The 23835-nt window shown below is 39.1% G+C and overlaps 4 protein-coding genes across 5 annotated transcripts; 1 reads left to right on the forward strand and 3 right to left on the reverse strand.

Annotated features, from left to right (window-relative positions):
* Positions 1 to 2657: 2657 nt before the first annotated feature.
* On the reverse strand, positions 2658 to 7978 carry LOC108149926. The gene is made up of 2 exons (XM_017277843.2): positions 7876 to 7978; positions 2658 to 3278 (listed from the first exon to the last, which is right to left on the reverse strand). The coding sequence occupies exon 2, from the start codon at positions 3232 to 3234 to the stop codon at positions 2947 to 2949; it is 288 nt and encodes a 95-aa protein (XP_017133332.1). The 5' UTR covers positions 3235 to 3278; positions 7876 to 7978; the 3' UTR covers positions 2658 to 2946.
* A 267-nt stretch (positions 7979 to 8245) lies between these two features.
* LOC108149925 (DNA repair endonuclease XPF) lies at positions 8246 to 12888 on the reverse strand. Its single transcript, XM_017277842.2, has 7 exons — positions 12606 to 12888; positions 12382 to 12543; positions 11391 to 11987; positions 11175 to 11329; positions 10293 to 11119; positions 9226 to 10223; positions 8246 to 8350 (listed from the first exon to the last, which is right to left on the reverse strand). Exons 1-6 carry the CDS (start codon positions 12836 to 12838, stop codon positions 9282 to 9284), a joined length of 2916 nt encoding a protein of 971 aa, XP_017133331.1. The 5' UTR covers positions 12839 to 12888; the 3' UTR covers positions 8246 to 8350; positions 9226 to 9281.
* Positions 12889 to 13388: 500 nt separating this feature from the next.
* On the forward strand, positions 13389 to 15919 carry LOC108149923 (bifunctional lysine-specific demethylase and histidyl-hydroxylase NO66). Of its 2 annotated transcripts, none has more exons than XM_017277839.2 (2): positions 13389 to 13509; positions 13570 to 15919. In XM_017277839.2, the coding sequence occupies exon 2, from the start codon at positions 13574 to 13576 to the stop codon at positions 15587 to 15589; it is 2016 nt and encodes a 671-aa protein (XP_017133328.1). In that variant the 5' UTR covers positions 13389 to 13509; positions 13570 to 13573; the 3' UTR covers positions 15590 to 15919. The 2 variants fall into 2 exon arrangements, with proteins under 2 accessions (XP_017133328.1, XP_017133329.1); XM_017277840.2 differs by having other exon boundaries at positions 13389 to 13505.
* Positions 15920 to 15955: 36 nt separating this feature from the next.
* On the reverse strand, positions 15956 to 16579 carry LOC108149924 (39S ribosomal protein L33, mitochondrial). Its single transcript, XM_017277841.2, has 3 exons — positions 16421 to 16579; positions 16260 to 16363; positions 15956 to 16046 (listed from the first exon to the last, which is right to left on the reverse strand). The coding sequence occupies exons 1-3, from the start codon at positions 16459 to 16461 to the stop codon at positions 15997 to 15999; spliced, it is 195 nt and encodes a 64-aa protein (XP_017133330.1). The 5' UTR covers positions 16462 to 16579; the 3' UTR covers positions 15956 to 15996.
* Positions 16580 to 23835: the final 7256 nt, after the last annotated feature.

Raw genomic sequence — 23835 nt, forward strand, 5'->3', positions numbered from 1 at the left:
GTAAAGGGCGATGAGGGGGGTTGCAGGGGGGTGAGTGTATGGTCTTGAGGTGTGGCTGCTATGCATTCCCCCACCCACCACCCCCACAATTGAAGTGTGCACTTTACACGCCTACTAAGACTCATATATTACTTACTTAGTTTGCGTTTTCTCTTAATGAAGAAGATTGAAAAATCAAAAAAAAAGGGGGGGGGGATGGTTTGGTGACCTCAAAAAATGGCTGGTGACCCAACAAATGGAGGGCAGGAAGTAGTCAAACAGTTGCCGGGACTAATTATAATTGACTTCACCATTTATTACTCCTCAAAATAAAGAACAAAAGGCTAAATTAAAATTTTTCAACTTACAGAGAAAGTCAATATTAATAGAATATCCTCTTTTTGAACTTTAAATTTAGCTTAAATCAAACCTTAATGTAATTTATTGTTTGCCCAACAAAAATAAGTATGCTTTTCTTCAATCGAATTTCATAAATAATTCCTTCGACAGATTTTTGGCCTAAGCTGGGGATTAAGGCACAATCTTCTTGGTGTTTTTTTGGCCCCAAGACAACTTTCTAATGGCCGCCGGGCGCAAAAAGGAAATTTACATCAAACCATAATCGATTTAGTTTGCTTCTTCTCGCAGCAAGGACACACAGGATAGCCGGGATAATGGCACCTTCAGGATAATGACCCTCCAAAATCCGATGTTTTGCCAACTATGGGATGGCCCAAAAAAAAAAAAACTGGACCCAAGGTGAACGCAAAGCAATGCGCGTCCTGCCAGCTGAAAATTTAATTACATCACAATGGCAGAGGGGGTGGAAAATTCTCTTCTAGTCAAGGGGGGAGGTGGTTCCAAGAAAAAGAGGCGTGGCAGCGAGTCCGAGCCAAGACAGCGCCACATTTTCCACATTAACGAAATGCTTTTAATTGTGCACTTAACGCTCGTAAAATGTGATTTAATAGTTTCGGCGAATGCCAAAGGGCAAAGGACACGAAAGAGGACAGGGGTAGCGAAGGGGTGGCGAAGGGGGGTTCTCTTTTTTGGGCGACGAAAAGGGAAGGCTGTGGTGAATGTCCTTCGTTTGGGCAGCAAAACGGAAACGGAAGTGGAAGTTGAAGTTGGCTGCGTTATAAGTTGGCGCAGTTCCTATTTAACCGCAACACAAGCACACACTGCCCAACACTCGGAGAAAAACTAGGCATGAATTGGGAACATGTTCAAAATAAACAATAATCTATAATAGTTTATAATAGTTTTGGAAATGGTATGTGCTAGCATACAAAGAAAACCATTTTTTTTATACATATTTTATTTTTTGGTCAAGGACTAGATACCTGCGGTAGTTTTGTAACTACTTGATACGCGTTTTTAATGTTTCCGTGAACTATAAACTAAATTGACAAAAAATAAAATCCGCATAACATAAGTATAATATTTTTAAATATGAATAAAATAGTTTAATAACAAAAGTTGCATTCCTTTAAAAAATTCAAATGAGCGAAGATGTAAGGCTTTTTCATTAAATTTGTATAAAATCATTTAATACCTTATATTAGAAAATAAATTTTTAGGAATTATCAACACTTTTCATTCCTCTGAAAAAACTATAATAATAAAAAAGTTTTTTTTATTCCAATTTGTTTATTGATAAGTAAACAATATGATAAAATAAAATAATAAGTATTTTTTAGCACTTTACATTGTTTATTTATAGACGGCAACTGTTTATAAAAAAAAACGATATTTTTTAAATCAAGAACATTTGGTAACTTGTTTTTCGCCCAGTGCAATTAGACCCGCACAATTACAGCCAGCTGACAGTCCAATTTGGGTCTGCATAGGTGCGAGCTTATCGGAGAGACTCCATCTCGATGGAACTCGGAACTCTGGACTCGGAACTCCGTCGCCTGACTTTGGGGAATTCTCCGGCCGTCGGCTGGCAAACAATAAAAGCCAACGGCTTGTGCTTTGTTCACACTGCCGACACGATGATGAGGGGATGGAGTTGGATGAGGGCTTTCCAGAGCTGAAATCAATACGAACTGGGTCACCAAATGGGTCCCTGTGCGGTCACTTAACCAGCAGCCAAGCACTCAGTCCCCGATGGCCAACAAACAGGCAGCATGTCGGACAATTGTCGTCAAGGAGCAGGGCATCTCGGGTGACAATCTGGTAACACGGGGCAAATAAGACCCAGATCATGGAACATTCACCTTCGTTTTGACTGACGACATCTAAGACAAAATCAAAGCCCAAAATTGTCACTTTACTATGGTTTTAAGTGGTTTATTGTTGGCCAATCGAGTTTCAAATAATCCAAAAATAAAGTTTTTTGCTAAAAAAAAAATTCTTTTTAAATTAGTAAACTATTTTAAAAAAAATTTTTTTTTTTTGGTAATTTGGCTATTTTTGAAGATTCCGATTTCATGCTGAATTTTTTTCAAAACTGAACTTCCTAAACCAAATTGGCATACCACTAAACGTTACCTTTGAACATTTTCTAAAAAATTCAGTTTTTAGAGGCCGATGATTTTAGGCAAAAGGTATAAAATTTTATTAAATTAATATATGATGCTCCAAAGACACCCCAATCTATTACTCATTTTTAATAATGTTTAATAGGTTTAATAAATATCTGTTAATTGATAAGCAAAATATTAGACACCCAAAATGATTGTATGGATTTATATCTATAAACATTGATTGATTAATAATTGTATGAATTTATATAGATTTATTATTTAGATGTCCTGCCGAATGAAACGATTTTTGAGGGCTAAAGCGAGGGTTTTCTTCACTGACTTGCCAACCTCGGAAGAGTTCCTGTTCAACGAAGTCCACGTTTTCGGTTAGCGAAAGTTGACGCCTCGGGACCTTGAAAGCCTCAGGACAGGATCTGATCGCCAAAATGAACTTAATCAAGCGTTTCGGGTGTCGAAGGGACTGTCGTAGGACCCACTAAGAGCTCCTTAGCTTCGGATTCGCCAAGTGTCGTCGCCTGTTCCTGCCCTCAATTGATTGTCCGTCACCGCAATAGCCACAAACTAGTGTGAACATGCCATCCTCCAAGTTCAAAAAACCATGCATCCAGCCGGCAGTCAACGTATTGTCCACCGCCAATCGCACCTCATCCACGGATTTGGCCTCCATTTCGGCCACGAAACCGGCCACTTCATCCAGAGTCAATGGTCTGTGGAATACGTTGAAGGCCTCCAAAATGTGATCGGCGTGCAGGTAGCGCGACATTACACAAAAGATTTCAAGGACTGCCAAAAATGACCAGCCTAAAACTAATTTTAAATGTTTGAAAAATGTTAAGTGAATTTTGAGTACTGGGTCACTGCTTCCTAACAAAAAGAAAACGTTTTCATGTTCAATGAAATCATTGCTTAAGTTTACAAGCATTATTACTGAGCTTTAAATAAAATAAATCTTTTTTTTTTACTAACTTACTTAAGTTATTTTATCATACAAAAATGTAATTGATCAAGTATCAGAAACTTTAAAATAAATGATACACAAAGTGATCCCTTAAATACCAAAAATGTTTAGCAAGACTCATTAAAAAAAAAAAAATATAAATTATATAATTACTTAAATCGTATTAAATCTAAGTGTATTCTAAAAAGGGTTGCGCATGATTGAGAAAATTTACAAGAAGAAAGTTGTTAAAATACTTTTAAATAGGAATAGCATTCGCTGACTTGTAAGCTACATATCTTTCCCATAAAGTTGGGAAAACATACTGCCAATTTAAGTTAGGCCAAATAGTTACTTTCCGGAGGGTTAGTCTTTAGGAAGTCTTCGATCTGGAGTTAAAGAACCATTAGGACGGACTCTAAGAGCCGCCTCTTTGCTCCTTGAACAAGTTTAAGGGCTTGTGGCTCATGGCTTTCGTTTATTTTGGCTGCTACCGTTCTGTGCTTTCCATTTGGCCGCCCCATTTGGGCGGTAATTTTCCCCTAAACCTCACATCAAACGAAACAGATGGAGAGGGGCGATTATATCGTTTACATTTACATTTACATTTACACCAAAATGCAGGAAAATTGGAACGCCAGCCATTCCCGTTTCCATTCCCATTCCCATTCCCATTCCCATTCCCATTTTCCTCTGACTCTTTTGGCCCATTTAGTTGTTTGCTGGTCGTTTAGCATTCGCATTCACTTCTAGATTTGTCATTTATGATAAGCAGTCTTGCCTCGAAAACGGCACGGCCGAGCCACTGTTTTCCGCCCTTTTAAGCCAGGAACTACTGTACTCCTCTGTATACATATCAGTGAAACATGTCCAGCTTAACTGCATTTGGCTTAGATGCAAATTTGAAATTCTGGAGGAGCTCTGTGAAACATGTAGAAAAATCTGAGAAAGAGATACATATCATTTTAGCACACTAATCGAAAAGAAATTGAAAGGAAAGCAACATAAATCGCTGGAAAAATCTATCAAAAATGTAGTCATGTAAAAGCATTGTTTATTAAAATATAAATTATAAATATTACTGAGTACTAAGCATTATTTTCAATGGGTTATTCTACTTATTTTTATAAATACTTTTTATTTAATCCTCATAAATGATTTTTAAATTGAAGTATGTATTATTTTTATACACATATATAATTATAAGGCGAAAATTCGGTATCACCGTTTTTATAAGGATACTTTAAGATTAATTTTTATCTCTTAACACACGTTGTCTTAATAAAATTTGTAAAACATAATTGGAGTTTGTATAATTTTTGAATTGATTTAAAACACACATTGGATTCTAAAACTATTTGTTTTTAGGGTTAATTATTTATTTATTTTTTGAGCAGTGAAATTCCACACATTCACATAAAGGTATTTTGTGCACTTGTTGTGTGTGGGCTGTCATAAATTCTTAAATGCATTTTGCTCGCTTTCTTGACAGCGAAAGGCATTGCATTACTTGTGCCAGAGGGCCTTGAAATGTGTCAAATGCCTAACAAGTTTCGTCCTGCCCTAATGAAATTAAGCAAAAATCGATGGAAAACGCCCCAGAAATATGGTTTTGCCTTTGACTTTGACTAATGAAAGTGCGAATTCCAAAATGCCAGATCAAAAACTTGATTCAGGACATTATTGCTTAAAGTAATTATAAATGCTTTTATTTTGTTTGCTTCGGATTAAATGTTAGATTAACTTAAATTACCGACAGTATTTTAAATTAAATTTTTGGCTTTCTAACGTTAAATTTGCCCACAAATAACAAGTCGAAAGTGCCAATTTCAGGCACTTTCTCTTTCCATTTCTACCAATATTTAATGATGCCTGCGGTTAACGATGCGGCTTTTAATTTGCCGGCCATTGGCAATCCATAATGGACTTTATATTGGATTTGAGCGGGGGTTTCCATGAATGAAGTATGCAAAAAGTTTGCAATTAATTCCGATCAATTATCGAATTAGTCGAGACAACTTTGTTCAATTAAATTCACGGAATTTCAGCTAATTTCATTTTGCACTCCACTGAATTTGTTTGTGTTGCTTAATTTTGCCCACTTTAAATTTTCTTTGAGCATACTTGTGTACAAGTGCTGGTTTTCAACTAATTAATGAAGATTATTTATGACTGGGAATAAACATGAATAATGCGAAATTGTTTGCTTAGAAAAGTTTGCCAAGAACTTCATTTGATTTATGTAAAGCAAGTAAAAACTATATCTTAAATATCGTTAGTTTTTTGTATTGTAGGAACCAAAAGAAACTTTATTGGAAAAAAACTTAGTGCCTGAATCCATTAAAATGGCCAGTTTCCTGAATTCTCACGTACAACAATCAATTACACCTCTCGAAATCCGCAGAATTAAGCCTTTCGGCATTGGATTATTTTTTTCGGAGCTCCTCGAAATCCCTGAACAAAAACAACAACAAGCCGCACAAGAAATAAAAAGAAAATTGCAACAAATCAAAGATCCATTTGGGTTTCGTTGAGTGAAAATTAACGTTGTCATTGTGAGTGGGTAAAAAAAAAAAAATTAAAAAAAAAAAAAACAAAAAAAAAAAACAGAAAAAATAAAAAAAAAAAAACGAAAGGAGCCAAATGTTTTGGGGCTTTCGGGTTCAGGTTTCGCCATTGTCCATTGATTGAAGCGTTTGTTGCGGCCAAACTGGGAAAGACTGAAAGGGAAATGGAAAATGGAAAATGGAAAACTGGGTAAAATGGGGAAAATGGGGAAAATGGTGAGGAGGATGAGGACGAGTCGAAACCGACACCCCGGGGCAAACAAAAATCAGTAGCAGGACAAGAGTGCTGTAATGGAGTTTTAATTGTGCCCCATCCTCTATGCGTTTTCCTCCTCCCTTCCCAGTCCACCCTCCACCCACTCCAATTTAGACATTCGGCCCCCTGGCATTTCCCGATTTTCCCGGGCACAAAGCGCAGCCAATTGGCAAATATGCTTTGACACACACCGGAGCGGATCGTTTTGGATCGAAAGGCCACAAAGTCAGTCTAACAGTTCAAAAGACCAAAGACCAGCCACCAACGGCAGCCAAATTTTGGATTCACTTGCGCTGAAAAGTACACCGCTAAATATGTTCACATTATTAAAAAAAATTTGAGTCTACTTGTATAGTTTTGATGAGTATTGAACAACAAAAGCATAAACAGTATGAATAAGAAAGAAAGTACATTTTGGCAAGCCAAAGTTTAAATACCCTGGCTACTTAAATATTCTTTAAAACTATATTTCAATTATATATATATATATTTATGTTTAAAACCTAGTTAAGCCTAGTTAAGTCGGCACGATATTATCGAGATATATTCAAATCAATTTAAAAACAATTTTTTTAATTATTTATTTATTTTTTCGATGATAAAGTCATCCGATTTCAAAAATTATATTTTATAACTATATTCACTTTAATATTAAGATTATTAAAATCTATCTAACTTTAGGCAAGAAGTTTTTCTATTTAAATATTCTGTGAACGCATCAATGTCTTTTGGTTATTATACTATTTTTTGTGTAATAACTCCTTCAGGTATTATTTTTTTTTTTTGTGTATGCTGGCTTCGCTTACACACATTTACTGGTTGTGTGGGGGGGGTGGGAGGGTATGCCCCTTCCCCCGTTCCGGAGGAGGTGGCAACCGGACCCGGAGATAATGCCAACCATCAGAAACACGCTCTAAGCGCGCATTGCCCAATGAGCCGCAGTCGGGTGCAACAAAAAGCGAGAGCCAAAGCAAACATGCACAGGAATTCAGCCGAATGGGATCGCATTGAAGCACAATTGCCCTACACTTCAAGCATATAAACTCTACAAATGATTTGTATAAATAATAATAATTAATAAATAAAAAAAAAAAAAAAAAGGAAACAATCACATTTATATACATATATAACGATTTTTAAATTTTTGTTTTTTATGTAGAAGATTTACTATTCGAGGCTTTCTCCACTTAATGAACCAACTGTATGAGAAGATAATGTGCCTAAAATTCAATGTTCTACGCTCCCCTTTCAAAAATCCCTTCTCAAATTCACATAATTCCACTTCATTTCAATCTGAATGCCAATTACCTCGCATAATTTCATGTCCGTTGGCCGCCTATTGTGCTTTTTGAAATTATGCACTAAATCTGAAAAGGATTTCGATGTGCAATAAGCATTTATTTCCTCTTGTTATTGCCCTTATGTGTAATCAATGCTGGTCTTGATTGCTAATGCCTTTAATTTGAGTTTTAATTTACACAAGAACAGTAATATTTCTTTAAAATAAAATATAATTTGATGATTAAATTAAAAAAAGAATTAAAAAAAAAAAAAGCAAACTCTAACAAAACAAGTTGCAATCCATTATTGTTTATAAGAAACACTTTTATAGAGATGAAAAGGTGAATACAAAAATGCACTTACATCTTTGATTGGGGCTGCTTTGCAGGTTAATTGTGGATGAAAAATGCAGCTTATAGCTGCCTGTAAATCGCACGGACTGGCTGTTAATGTTGCAGGTGTGCTGTTGAAGGGAAATCCTATGGGATGGACAGGTACAGACATCCAGTGCGCGGTGGTAATTAAAAATTTATTGAAAATTGATTTTTAAGCGCTCATCCCAGAAGGCAACGGCGCAGTTTGCTGTGTCGCAGTTGTCGCCTCCCAACGGTCAACGCTGTCTGCCGGCCAGACAGTCACCTCATCATCCTCTGCATCCGCATCCACATCCACATCCGCATCTGCATCCGCATCCCATTCCCTAGACGTCTTAATTGCAACGTTTAAAAAATTTCCATAATTTGCCTGTCTGACTGTTTGCTCGGCACTTCGGTGCAGAGACTACTTGCTCCCTTTGTTGTCCATCAGTTTTTGCTTTTCCCGATTTTATGCCTTGAATCTATCAATAAACAAATTTGTAATTAATTAAATTATAATATATATAAAGTTCACATTATATGAAGGAAAGGCATGCATTATATCACAAATTTTGGCTAATTTTCTTTCATAAAATTTATTGAAAACTTCGAAATGTTTTAGCAGAAATAATTTAAAATATCAATCACTATGGCTGCATTTTTTTACTTAAAAAGAACAAAATTATGGCCAAATATAAATAATTGTTAATTAAGAATTTGTTTTTTTTTTTTTTTAATTATTATCAGAGGCTTGCATAAACTACAATTTTGGCTCTTTATTTATTATCATTAACTTTACATTTCGAAATTTTTCAATGATTAAATATATATTACAAAATAAATTATGATTCAAAATAAATAGTTCTTGTGTAAATAATTTTATGCAAAATACTTGACGTTTCATTTTAAGCAGAGAAGTTTTACAGACATAATCGAGTTAAGGCGTAAGAATCTTCAGAATCGTAGAAATTAAAATTAGACAAACTTTGGGAATTAGGAATTTAATGCTTAAGAGTTTGCGTTTTTGTAAATGGCAAGTTTTACAGACTTAATCGAATCAAAACGTCGATTAATGCTAGTTTTCATTATCATATAAAGCATTATATTTGTAAAGACCAAAATTATACCCCGAAATAGGGAATAAGGGATTTTATGCTTAAGAATTTGCGTTTTTTTAGATGACAAGTTTTACAGATTTCATCGAAGCCAAACGTTGATTTATGTTCATTTTAATACCCATATGAATCACAGAGACCATAATTATAGCCCAAAATAGGGAATACAATGTGTTATTCTAAAGAATTCGCGTCTTTAAAAGCAAATAAGTCCTTGTTTTATACCCAAAAACCGCACATACGTTATCCTGTTGATGTCCTGCAACAGCAGCCTATTTGTATGGCACCTCCATTCCGTTTAGCGACGACCCCTTCGCGATTCGGCTGCCGCCTTCCTGAAGCGATTATGCGATCCGGCGCCAAATTGCTTGCCAGCTGCCAGCAGCGCCGTCGAGCCGGCCACCTCGTCCTTCTCCGGCAAATGGGCCACATGCAGGATGTCGTACAGCAGTTTGGCGCTCTCCTGCGACTGCAGCAGCTCCTCCAGCTCCTTTTGGCTGCGCAGCAACAACTGCCGCAGGCTGCCACCCTTCCGGAGTAGCCCGTGTATGTTGCGCGTCTGAACGCCGGGCAGACGTAGCAGGAAATCGTAGATGCCGCTATTGAAATGCAATTGCTCGCCGGCCGTTGGCTCGTCACTGCCGACGGCCACCGCTTTTTGGGGATCCGGTTCGGGTTTGCCCAGTTTCAATTCCTCAAAAAGCTGAGCGGTGGCATACGGACTGGGTGACCAAATGAGTCGCAGCCTTGGAAAGTGCAGCGTTAGCAGTTGCAACTTCTGCACTATATCCGCATTGGCCATGCTCGTCTGCTGTGAGAGCATGAATTTACCCTGCAAATGAAACGGTTTGTTCTGATCGAATTCGATCAGTAAAATGGGTTTCGCATAGTGTCGTTGCATCTGCACACACTGGTTGTACAATCTGCCCGAGTTCAGGGAACCAATTAAATCCGAAATCGACTTGCGTTCCACACAAATATCGGGCGTAAGTATATAGTCGCCAATCGTAATGGTCAGGGGCAGCACTTCCAGGCCGCGCTTGTGAATCAAGCAAGGCAAATCCGATCGAAACTCACGCATATCCACAATGACTTTGGGCGTCTCTTTGGGTGCCTGCGATACCTGGCCACCTGCCTGACGGCTCTTGGCATTTTCCCCAGCCAATTCATCATCATAGTTCTTGAAGAGCAAGAAGGCTTCATCGGTTTTGCCGTCCTGGTACTCGGGTATCACCATTTTCTATTACAATTAAAATTACAGTGAGATGTGAGTTCCAATGAATGTGAGTTGAAATAATATAAAACTCACACTTTTCGTATCGATAATCAACTCAAAGGCGGCTTTCTCGCGACGCAAACTGGTCAGATAGGCCTGCTCCTCCACGGTGCGTGCATGGATGAGAAAATAAACCTTTAGTCGATCTGCAGGCGGCAGGCGACGCCTGGCTTCAAAAACCTCCAGCTGCCGTATGGCGGTCACATTCGTATTGTACATGACCACATAGTGCGGCTGCAGTTGCTCCAGCATGTGCTCCAGTGCCATTGCACCCTCGGATTCCGTTTTGAAGGTCTGCAGACAGATGTACGGCTGATGCGGCACCGCCGCCAGTGCCGCTGTCACATCGAATTGCTCCAGTTCTGGTATGGTTTCGAAAATGGACATATCTGGATCGAATTTAATGTCCAATTGAGGCTCCTGCTGTGTCACCAACCGCTGTGTCATGGTTAGCATGTAGCTCTCCTCAAAGTGCTGGCCCTCTGCCTCCGTTTCGCTTAAAAGCTGAGCCAGTTCATCCAAACCGGCAGGAGTTTGAGAACTAGAAGCCTCCTCTTTAAGGGGCTTCTTCAATGCAGAGGATGGAGCTTCGCGGCTGCTGCTGCTGCCTTGGCTCTCTTTGGCATACTTATCGCTCAGTTTGCCCACGGGCACCTCATGATGCAGGGCCTGTTGGAGGAGAAAACGTGGCCCACCTTGCGTGAGATATTGTTTTAACTGATGGCACGTGCGTGCATCCTGGCAGAGGATCAATACTTTTGGCTGTTCCGTACGCCTACAGCGACGCATATCGCCGGGTATATCCTGGGTGAGCAGATCCGTGAGAGCCTGCCATTTGGGACACGGTTCGGGCTCAAATTCTAGGCGATTCAATAGCTAATAACTTGTATTTCATTTTGGTGCTTATAAGCTTACCCTGCTGTCCATTGAAAACACGTTGTTTCGAGAGCTTAAAAATCTGCTCGGCGGCATCCAATAAAGTCCAACCAGAATTACTTAGGGCATATTCCGTGCTGCGATAGCGTTTCATCAAGGCATATGCACTGACGGCATCGTGGTACATGGTGGAGCTATAGAAATACATTAATTTAATAGTGAAAGACATGGTACAACTACAACTCATAGTCATACATCATCAGACTGCGCAGAATCTTGAGATCGGCCACAATTAATTTGGTCTGTGAATTGAGCTGATGCCAGATGCAATCCAGCTGAGCCTGCAGTATTTTATGAAACTTCTTGGTCACACAGTTCTCCACGGTGACCGCATCCATGTCAACGGTGCGATTAATCCGCTTGATTTCCCGCACCAGAAAGTTCATTATGTCCAGAATGTGGGTTTGAATCGCGGTCATGCTCTGGCTGAGAGGCACATGCAGCTCGATTGTTTGTGTCTGCCACGGCTGCAGGGTGCCACGAACGGTGGCATGGAATCTTGGCCAAATGTACAAATGTTTCACGAACAGATTGCGCATGGTGCGCTCCACATGCGAGTAGCCAATGGTGAAGGCCTCCGGACTGCTGGAGAATGCCTTCACGAAGCCGGTTTTATTCTTTTGCCGGTACAGCCGCAATGCGAACGCCTCCTGGCAACTCTCGATGATGGTGTGCGCCCGCAGGACAATAATCCCGGTGATCAGCTCGATGGGAATGCGCTGCTTCAGCAGATCCACCACCAGGATACGGGTGCTGATGAACTGCAAGCCACCTTCCACATAAACTCGCTCTCTGGAAATTGAAAAACACATTTGTTTATAATAAATTCAAATTTAAATTGCAGTCCAAAGAGAAAAATCACTAATCAGAGTGAAAGGGGAGCTCATTAAACACTGTTACCAGAATATTATTAATAAAATATTCATGTTTTTAAGTCTAAGAACTAACCTGTTTTAAAATTGTATGAGTAATTTATATATATTCAATTTAGAAGCTTAAAAAATTATTATAACAAAGCAAAAACTATCAAAATTATTGACCATATAAAACGCTTCGAGTTTAAATCCTGTTAATAATTTAGTTGATTAGTTAATATGGATATATGGATTCTTTAAGAAATATTATAATAAAACGTTGATCACAAAACCCGTCATTAACCCATTTTAATGTGATTTTTCGCATTCACCTTTCTGTAGCCGTATTGGCCACCTCGTGGACATATTTGGGTTCCATTTTGGACTTGAAATACTTCTCCTCCCAGTCGGAACTGTTGATCACGAGTACCAAATTCCCCGAGTCGCTGTAGGCCTTTAATATATTGATCAAAACGCGTTCGTAACTCAGGCCCCTGTAGGGATTATAAATCTGGATTAATTTGGTGCATACGTAGCTATAGCCTACAGGTCTTACTTGGCGCAAACTAGAAGACCATCGGCCTGAACCTGATCGAGAAACATTTGTTTTTCGTATTCCAAGAGGACCACATCCTTGCACATCAAATATTCCTCGGCTGTCACGATATTTGCCAGATCCTCGTCCTCCTGAAGAGCGGCGGTGGTCTCCAGCAGTTTGGCGGCATCCAGTTCCTCCGGCTGCTCCTGTTCCGCCAACTTTTCTTCATTTTCCGGCTCCAAATCGGACATATTTGAATTAAGCTCCCAATTGTATTTCGCAACTTGATAAATCTGCCGGTTTAATTCAATCAGCTGTTCGGAGCTATCGATAAGCGATTGCGACAGAGCTGCCGGATCGGTATAAATTGTTTAGCAATATAGAAATACAGTGGTTACTACGTGTGTGTGTCAAAACAATCGTCATGCACTTTGCCAAATATGCTTAATTTTATAATATTTAAAACTAGTTTATACTCTTGTTAAACTAAATCTTATAACAGTTTTTGCTTCAAATGGTCCATTTCACTAACATTTTGGTGACCGCAAAACAAATAAAACAATAAAATATATATATTATATGGTATATTAGTTCTTTAAAACAGTTTCGTTGTTATCTTTATAAAAATGTTTAAAGTATCTGTGGAGTTAGGTATTATAATTAATCAAGAATGTTTAAACCATTTATTTATAATTTAAATATTCTGTTATCGTAATTTGGTAACGTTAACTGGCTATTTACTGTACTTGCAACCACTGATCTGGCAACTCTTGCCGCTGTTTGCTTTGATAATCGATAACCATAGAGAAGACCGGCAATATTAACTGTAAATGCAAGCACGTGCAGCAAGCCATTTTTAAAGTTCAATTTTATGTCAGAATATAGCAATATACCCCAGTAATTCGTTTCGTTATTTGTGTAGGTCTGTTAAAGCTGCATTTGCGTTGTTATATAAAACTAATTTCATTTTCCAAATCCGTAGAATAATGCCAAAAGCGGTCTCATCCTCGGGCAAAAAGTCCAAGAGCCCAAAAACTAACGGTACAGCTAAAGCCAAGAAAACGGCAAATTCTGATTTCGATATAGATCTAGAGGATTTGATGTATGATGATAGTGACACCGATGGTGCACTCTCTTGGAGTGACGTATCCAGCCAATCCTCACCAGAAGCGGCTGCCACCGTGAAGGGCAAATCGAAGGCAGCCAGGGCCACAGATCGCAAAAGACCTTCCCCGCCAGAGGATGCCAATGGCAACAAAAAGCAGGCGGGAAAGCAGGCGACCAAGGAACCAACTGCATCAGCCGCATCCAAACGCAAGCAACAGAGGCGCAGTGTGGGATTGGAAAAAACCGAGCCAATTCTGGTGAATGGAGGCGCTCCAGCCTGTCCCTTGGTGCGAAAATCTCTGCCAGCAGGTAAAGCCAGTTCCACAGCCGCCAAATCACCGGCAGCCAAACCCAAATCATGTCCCCTGCCCAAAAAGGGCAAAGCTAAGAGCCCGTTGATTAAACTGGAAACACCAGAGGATTCCGAGGAGTCGAACAAAGAAGAGAATACAAGCTTTACACTGCAATGGGGCCGCAGTAGCAGTCTCAAGCGACAAGATGTAACCCCAACGCAGCCAAAAGAGGTCCACAAGACCAACAGCATCGAAGAAGGTCGTCGCATTCTACAGTGGATCATCAATCCCGTTCTGCCGGAGAACTTTTTCACCGACTATTGGGAGAAGAACGCCTGCCTGGTGCAGCGCAAGAATCCCAAGTACTACAGCGATCTGATCTCCTTCAAGATGATCGATGACATGCTGATTCGTCACCATTTGCAGTTTACCATCAATTTGGACATAACCAGCTATAAGGATGGCAAGCGTGAGACCTTGAATCCCGAGGGCCGGGCCATGCCGCCAGCCGTTTGGGGCTTCTATGCGGATGGCTGCAGCATACGCCTGCTAAATCCATCCACCTATTTGCCAGGACTGCGACAGGTGTGCAGCATATTGCAGGAGTTTTTCCATTGTCTGGTTGGGGCAAATGTCTACCTGACGCCACCGAATAGTCAGGGCTTTGCACCCCATTACGATGACATCGAGGCGTTCGTTGTCCAAGTGGAGGGACGCAAGCGTTGGCGCTTGTACGAGCCGCCGCAGAAGTCGGATCTGCTGGCCCGAATCTCGTCGGGCAACTATGATCAGGAGCAATTGGGTCAGCCAATACTCGATGAGGTGCTGGAAGCCGGCGATGTCCTGTACTTTCCACGTGGCACCGTTCACCAGGCAATCACCGAAGAGAATCAGCACTCGCTGCACGTCACACTGAGTGTGTACCAGCAGCAGGCCTATGCCAATCTGCTCGAGAAACTAATGCCCATTGTTCTCAAGCGGGCCGTCTCACAGAGTGTGGCCCTGCGTCGCGGACTACCGCTGCACACTTGGCAAGTTTTGGGTGAATCACAGTCTCGCTCCGTCCAGAGCCAGTCGCGCACTCAACTGTTGGAGAATGTCCAGAATTTGGTTCGCAAACATTTGATGCCCTCCGCAAAGGAAATCGATGAAGCCGTTGATCAGCTGGCCAAGAAGTTCCAGCATGAGGCATTGCCACCGACACTTTTGCCCGAGGAAAAGTTACGCACTGTTTTCGGTTCCCGAAATGAGGTAAATGCCCAGGGCTATTGCAACTGCGACTATATCATCACGGAGCAGACATCCGTGCGCTTGCTGCGTGCCAACATCCTGCGCCTTGTCAAAGAGGAAGATGGCGGCAACGTGAGGATCTATCATCATATGGACAATGCCCTGGAGTACTGCAAGTACGAGCCCACCTTCATGGAGATTCTGCCAGCGGAAGGGGCTGCCGTTGAGGTTCTAATTGCCGCCTATCCATCGTACATCAAGGTGGGCCAGTTGCCCATGAAGAATGCGGATCGCAAGGTGGAGGTTGCCCTTGCTCTGTGGGAACGGGGTCTCCTCATGACTGAGAAGCCATTATATGATGAAGATCGTTAAGAATTTGGATCATTACTGGATCTGGATACAAAAAAAATTTTAAAATGTACTGAAATCACCGAGAGAAACAAGAGAAATGTATAAATTAGGTCAATAACAGATGACTGCAGAAGATGTGATGCGGATTCTTGAAGCCAAGACCATAAAATAATTAAGAATTTTTAATAGGATGTCATAAAACCAATCCAAGATCCAGGGCATGCTAAATAAATCCCAGGGGGATCAAAAATGTCATAGAATTAATATCCCAACTAAAGTTCGTTGGATTTTTTGTTTTTTGTATAATAAATTATAATATGTAATTCTCAAGTTATGCTGGGAAATCAATCACATTTGTTGTTTCTTTTAAATGGTTGTTTTATTGACACTAACTAAAAAGGGAATATCAAAAATAAATGGGATACTCCTTAGGCGCTGCGGATTTTCTTGCGTTCGCGATACAGGCTTTCCTGTTGAACTGCAAATAAACAAAGTAAAGTAAAAGAAACCCGCTATGATTATTACACTTTAAGGGAACATAAATTAAAGTAAAAAAAATTATCTTGAAATAGTAAATAAAGGTAATGTTTAAAGTGAACTAAATACAAGAGGTTAAAATTAAATCAGTTGAAAAGAGAAAAAAATGCCCTTGGTGTGCAGGCTGAGCAAATTTCTCGTAGGCAGTACTCACTGTACGGATCGAAGCGTATTATCTCCAATTTCTCGGCCAAACGATCCCGAAAGGCATTATATTGATGTCCACTGACCACACTTTCCAGCACAACCATGATTCGCCTGTAAAACCCATAGTTATTAATGAAAAAAGGCAGTTTGGAAACCAATCTCACTTACTTGCTCTTCACTTTCTTGAATAAAACACTGGTTAGACGCATTTTGTTTCAGTAAATTGTAGAAAACTTAGTAAAATATTGGAAAAATGCCGCAAAATTGTTGTGCAAGCAAAACGATAAGTACGTAAAACAGCTGACAGCTGTGCTTATCGATAGTCAGGTGGCTTGCGACAGAGCTGCCAGATAGGTCGATGCTAAGCTCAGTGCGCGAGTTACCGCACACATTGTTGCGGACACATCGCCGCCCCCCAAACCTCAGCGACTCAACCAAATGGTCATTAACCCAAACACTGGATACAAACGCTGAGTTTGGGGAACCAACGGAAGTAAGCAGAACCAACACTTAACAGCTACGCGAAACCACAACCAAACAACACACCAGATATGTCAACTAGGCAGATTCTCACCCCACTCGAATCTGCTGGATATGCGAATTCCCGATCACACCATTCCATTCTCATATATTCCACTGTATCCCATAAGTTACTTCTGAGTTTGTAGAACAATAAAGAATCATTATAATTTTGACCGAAGACGAAGCAAGTCCTCTTTTCTTTTGGTATCAGAAGTGGGATATTCCCCCCCCAGTATCAGCAGATACTGTAATTGGCGCAGCCGGTAGGATTAAGGAGATCTCACAATGCTCCAGCTCCTGATCATATTATACCTGTAAGATAGGTAAGTGAACAAATGGTGGTGAAACTAAGAGGAAGAAAGAAAAGTAAGGAAAAATGAAATAAATAATTTGGACAAAAATATGAAAAAAAATTTAGTGAAAAGTGATGAACCAAATTCACGCAAGTGTACAGTTGTTAGTGTTCCCTCAAGATGCGACCAAATACGTGCACATCAAACGCTGATAAGGCACCCGGTCCGCATTATTGAAAAACAAAAATAAATAGTGACAAATTCATAAAATCACACACAACCAAATGCAAAAGAAAAACTTTTAAGATTCGTGACCGAATATGTGCACATCAAACACGATAAGGCACCGGGATCACGCAATCAACAAATACAGAAAATCTTTTATACACAAGCTGTAAATTATTTACAATTGTCAAAATTTGTGACCGAATATGTGCACATCAAACGCTGATAAGGCACCGGGACCACATAAAAAAATAAATACACTGAAAAAAAAATCCTCCATTTACAAACCGTAAATTATTTACAACTGTCAGAATTTGTGACCGAATATGTGCACATCAAACGCTGATAAGGCACCGGGACCACATAACAATAAATACACTGAAAAAAAAATCTTCCATTTACAAACCGTAAACTATTTACAAATTATTAAAGTCTGTGACCGAATATGTGCAAATCAAACGACGATAAAGCACCGGGATCACATACCAATAAAATACACAGAAAAAAAAAACATCTTTTACACACAAACTATAAAACATTTACAATTATTAGAATTCGTGACCGAATATGTGCACGTCAAACGCTGACAGGGCACCGGGATCACGTAGCTGAAATACAAATTTTGTTTGTCTCTCTCTTCACTTGAGTTGAAACTGCTGCATCGGCAGTTTTCGCTTGTTGTGCTGGAGAGCGAATAAATACCCCCAACTATACACTAAACGAGAAATTGGATTCAAACAATTATGTCATATTATAGCTCAAAGAAAATAATAATAAAAAAATTATATAAACCTCTTTCTTAGACGCCATATGTTCACTTGCCTATATTCAATTATATTATCAAATTTTAAACAAATCACTAACTCTATTTATATATGTACATTACAGTCAACACTAAGAAAAACGACACAGGGAGAGGATACCAACGAGAAAACACACAATAACTAATCGCAACAAGTAACATCTACACATATTAATACTAATCATATTAATTATAAGATTCAAACATTAATTATAAGATTCTATAACATAAGGAAGTCAATTAAATGTTAAAAAAAGTTAACGCAGCTAGTAGAAGATTAGGTTTGAGAAGTAGGGGCAGTTTGCTAGACCTAGGAGAAATTGAGGAAGAAGAACAACACGACCAAACAAACCAAATTTCTAACCCCATCATGAATCCTTTAGACTCCGGTAACGCATCAGCCTCCCTCAGTCCCACAATTAGCAACTCAACGACTATCATCAACACAACTTTGAACGCGAAAGATATATTAGCATTCGTACAACATTTACCAACTTACGAAGGCCCCAATGATAACCTGGAAACTTTTATTACTAGTGTTGAGGACTTACTAATGCTCATTCGATCTATAGATCAGTCGACGTACGGGCAAATGATCCTCATGTCTATACGACATAGAATTAGAGGCAGGGCACACGAGGCATTGAACCTTTGTAATACACCACTTATCTGGGACGAAATTAAAGCAAACCTTAAACGACTTTACACTTGCAAGAAGACGGAAGCTATATTAATCCGAGAAATTCAAACCTTACCAAGCGGACTCTCTATTAATAAACTATTTTTCTCAATAGCAAAGTTGAGGGGCCAACTGGTATCATTGGCTAAAAATTCGAACCGAGACGCTCAAAGTATCACAGAGAAACACGCCCTATACGCCGACATCTGTCTTAATGCATTCTTTGTCGGATTAAACGGCCCATTAAAAACAATAATTAGATCCCGAAATCCAGAATCTTTAGAAAAGGCTTACGAGTTAGCTCAGTCGGAACAGAATTTTTATCACCAAAATTCTAGCTCTACCGGTAACAACAATAATCGTTACCGCGACAATTTTAATGATCAACAAAATAATAGACACCGCGGAAATTCGGGCGAACGAAACCGCCCATATCAACGTTATGAACAGAACCAAAAACAATCGGACAATAATAACACTAAAAAGAACGACTCACGACAGACATCCCAAAACCGTCAAGAAAGCCACTCAACTAGAAACCAAAACCCATTCCGGGGTAATTCAAGACCAAATGACAAAACTCCTACTGCTTCCTGCAACATCAATGATGGTGCAAATTTTTCACAAGAAGCCTCGGAAAACCAGTCGGATTCTTAAACAAAAAGTCCCATGGGAACTCTTTACCTTATGTCCTTTTATCTTCAAAATTTTTTACAACTAATCCACATAAATTTCTCATAGATACTGGATCAACTTATTCTTTTATAAAACCAGCCTTAATTTCAAAAGACCACATTAAGGAAATAAACGCTCCTATTGACATTCATACCGTTCTCAATAAATTCCAAATCCAAGAATATACAGACTCTATTATTTTTGAACAATTCAATTCAGCAAAAGAACCAAAATTCTTCTTATTTGATTTCCACCCACATTTTAACGGTCTCTTGGGTATGGACTTTTTAAGTAGCTTGGATGCAAAAATAAACATAGCGGACTCTGTTTTAGAAATAAAAAAGGCCTCTTTGCCGATCCTAACAAGCACAAACCCGGTAGACACTACACATACCGTACCACTAAATACGAAGATCAGATTGTCACTCCCCGTAAACATAATGGAGGGAGATTTCTTATTCGAAACTACAACCCTAAACAATGACTTATCTATCACAGGGGGACTATATACTGCACTGGATGGCTTCGCACACTTCGAAGTCTGCAACACATCTGACTATGACCAAACACTATTCCTAGAAGAACCGTTACAAACCGAAACGTCTCATATACGAGACTATGATTATTTGAACTGCATGTCCGCGGGGGAAACCCCACAATCCACAGACTTACAGACCAAATTGGAAATTCAAACGGGACACTTAAACGACGAAGAAACACAAAATTTAATTAAACTTTGCAAACAATTTAAAAAACTATTCTACAACGAGAATAATCAACTTACGTTTTCAAACGTTGTCAAACATTCGATTCCCACAGTGGACGACGTCCCCATACATACAAAATCATACAGATACCCTTTTATACACAAAGAAGAAGTTCGTAAACAAATTTCAAAAATGCTTCAACAAAATATTATCAGAAATAGCCATTCCCCTTGGAGCGCACCTGTATGGGTCGTACCTAAGAAAACCGATTCGTCAGGTCAGAAAAAGTGGCGATTGGTAATTGATTTCCGTAAATTAAACGAAAAAACGATTTCAGATAGATATCCGATTCCTAATATAGCAGACATATTGGACAGTATAGGGAAAACTAAATATTTTACAACAATCGATCTGGCTAGCGGTTTTCATCAGATTGAGATGAATCCACGTGATGCTAACAAAACGGCGTTCACTGTCGAAAATGGACATTACGAGTTCACGAGAATGCCTTTCGGTCTCAAGAACGCACCTGCGACATTCCAGCGCGTTATGGACAACGTCCTGGGGGATCTGATAGGAAAAATTTGTCTCGTGTATCTCGACGATATTATTATATTTTCCCCTTCACTGCAAAGCCACATAACAGATATTAAATCTGTATTCACTAAATTACAAATTGCAAACCTGAAAATACAACCCGCAAAGTGCAATTTCTTAAGAAAAGAAATTGACTTTTTAGGACACATTGTTACACAAGAAGGAGTAAAACCTAATCCCGACAAAATTCAAGCAATTAAGAATTTCCCTTGCCCAAAAACTGTTAGGGAAATTAAGTCCTTTTTAGGCCTACTGGGTTATTACAGGAAGTTCATAAGAGACTTCGCCAGAATAACCAAACCTTTAACCAGACAATTGAAAGGAAAAAAATCAATAGTGATAGACGAAGAATTTAAAGAGGCAGTAGCCTATTGCAAAAATCTCTTGTGTAATGACCCGATCCTAGCTTACCCTGATTTCTCGAAACCGTTCACTCTGACCACGGACGCAAGTAATTACGCCATAGGCGCAGTATTATCTCAAGGTCCGAACACCAACGATAGGCCTATCTCATTTGCCAGTAGAACACTATCTGACACTGAAGTGAGATATTCAACAATAGAAAAAGAAATGCTTGCGATTGTTTGGTCTGTAGGACACTTTAGGCCCTACCTTTTCGGTCGCCGATTCAAAATAGTGACCGATCACAAACCGTTAGTCTGGCTAGAAAATCTTAAAGGCCAAAACCCAAAATTACTTCGGTGGAAAACCACCCTAGCCGCCTATGACTACGAAGTAGTCTATAAAAAAGGATCACAGAACGTCGTCGCTGATGCACTCAGCAGAATAGAACCCAACCTAAATGTAAATGAAGATCCAACAAGAATTAAAATCGATCAAAAACCACTAAACTATTTTAACATCCAAACAATATTTCAAATCGGTCCATCAATTCCGGTACAATTAATTACCCCATTCCCTCACAAGATAAGACGCATATTTTCAGAACCAGAATACACATTCGACGCAATCACAAAAATATTGCAGACTATTTTAAGGCCAAACAAAACGCATGCTATACTAGCACCAGACAACGTCTTCTTTATAATTGAAGAAGCATACAACAACTACTTTACAGGAAATAACCTGTATAATATTTGTCGTTGCTCATCAATTCTAACCGACCTTTCTGATCCGCTAGAACAGAAACAAAAAGTTCAGTCATACCATCTTAGTAGTAACCACAGAGGTATCGACGAGACCCTTAACCACCTTAAAAGAGACATTTATTTTCCACGTATGAAAGAAATTATTACACAAATAATTAAAGACTGTGACATTTGCCTAACACTCAAATACGATAGACAACCTCACAGACCCTTTTTCCAAACCCCACCAGCACCAACAGGTCCCTTAGACATTATCCATATTGACATTTATGTAATTAACAATACAAATAACTTGACCGTCATTGATAAATTCTCGAAATTCGCACAAGCGTATCCACTAACCAATAGAAATTCAATTAAAGTAATAGCAGCACTATCAACATTTTTCAGTACCTTCGGCCTACCGAAGAAAATTGTCTTCGACCAAGGTGCAGAATTTTCAGGAAATCTGTTCACCGATTTTCTGACCCAGTATAATATAGAAATTCACACCACCTCTTTCCAACAATCGACGGGAAACGCACCCGTCGAAAGACTCCACTCGACATTCACAGAGCTCTATAGAATAGTTGATAACCGCAGGAAGGAGCTTCAACTCCAATCCGATCACGCGGAGATATTTGCAGAGGTATTGACAACATATAATAATGCAATACACTCTAGCACTGCTCATACACCGTTCGAACTTTTTCATGGCAGAACCCACATGTTTGACAAAACAGTAAAATTCGACAACCATCACGACTATTTAGAAAAACTGAATGAATTCAGGAAAGAAATATACCCTAAAATCCAAGAAAAATTAGACAACCAAACGGAAAAAAGACTAACCAAATTAAATGAAAATAGGGAACCACCAATCCAAGTTGAACCGGACGATGTCATCTTTAGAAAAGAAAATAGGAGAAACAAGCTTACACCTAGATTTTCCATGCACAAAGTCAGGACCGACAAAGGAGTCACGTTACTAACAACCAGACAACAAAAACTACACAAACAGAAAATAAGAAAGATAATCAGGAAAAATAATAACACTCAATGAACTACTTCATTCCAGAACCACCCATTCCGCCACGCAGTCCTTCTCTTTAGAAAGACTCAACGGATCTTCACCCCTCGCTTTCATTCATCTGGGAGACGCTCGTATAACACAAAGCCATACAATCCTAACCCATGTCGTTGACGTCCAAGAGTTTAAAGAATGCCTTACCGGAATAAAAGATACATTAAAAGCCCTTAGACTAGATGAAACATTTAACATTTCGCTAGGAATTATAAAAGGGAAACTGCAACAGCTAGAAGCCAGAATAGACACCTTACTCCCTCACGCTAGAACAAAAAGAGGTTTGATTAACGGCCTAGGGACTATTCTCAAGTCAATTTCGGGTAATTTAGACAACAACGACGGACAAAACATACTCGCAGAACTAAACACCTTAAAAGTTACCTCACACATATTAAAAAATGGTCAAGACAAACAAGAAAATTTTAATAAACAGGTCATAATTAGACTCAGTAATATTACGAATCACATAAATAACGAACAAATTAAAATACAAAAATTCTTAGACACAGCACAGAATACCATCTTCAAAGAACTTAGGGAAGATAGAGAAAACATTTTTACACTACAATATGTTAATCGAATAAATTTCCATATCGACACCTTGAAAGAACATATTAACAATATAGCTGAGAGCCTTCTGGCCAGCAAATTGGGCCTAATCCCAAAATTTTTATTTAATAAACAAGAAATAAATACTATAAGAAATATGTTAACCACACAAAATATTACACTACAACTAGATGAACACATCTATAATATACTTACGCCATCTTGCTTTACTTTTAATAACAAACTATTGTTTAGCGTTAAGATACCAATTTTCGATTCAAAAATTTATAAGTTCACCCACATCATACCCCTACCGATAAATAATTCGCATTTCATCATTTCCCCTGAATTCTTGGCAC

This window comes from Drosophila elegans, unplaced genomic scaffold (assembly GCF_018152505.1).
Source record: "Drosophila elegans isolate 14027-0461.03 unplaced genomic scaffold, ASM1815250v1 contig_149, whole genome shotgun sequence".
NCBI lineage: Eukaryota > Metazoa > Arthropoda > Insecta > Diptera > Drosophilidae > Drosophila > Drosophila elegans.

Coding starts and splice junctions, on each gene's coding strand:
- LOC108149926 (XM_017277843.2), bottom strand. CDS start 3,234: ATGTCGCGCTACCTGCACGCCGATCACATTTTGGAGGCCTTCAACGTA.
- LOC108149925 (XM_017277842.2), bottom strand. CDS start 12,838: ATGTCCGATTTGGAGCCGGAAAATGAAGAAAAGTTGGCGGAACAGGAG. Junction 11,988..12,381: donor GCCAATACGGCTACAGAAAG/GTGAATGCGAAA, acceptor TTCAATTTCCAG/AGAGCGAGTTTATGTGGAAG. Junction 11,330..11,390: donor ATTCTGCGCAGTCTGATGAT/GTATGACTATGA, acceptor GTATTTCTATAG/CTCCACCATGTACCACGATG.
- LOC108149923 (XM_017277839.2), top strand. CDS start 13,574: ATGCCAAAAGCGGTCTCATCCTCGGGCAAAAAGTCCAAGAGCCCAAAA.
- LOC108149924 (XM_017277841.2), bottom strand. CDS start 16,461: ATGCGTCTAACCAGTGTTTTATTCAAGAAAGTGAAGAGCAA. Junction 16,364..16,420: donor TTCAAGAAAGTGAAGAGCAA/GTAAGTGAGATT, acceptor TGGGTTTTACAG/GCGAATCATGGTTGTGCTGG. Junction 16,047..16,259: donor AATACGCTTCGATCCGTACA/GTGAGTACTGCC, acceptor GTTTATTTGCAG/TTCAACAGGAAAGCCTGTAT.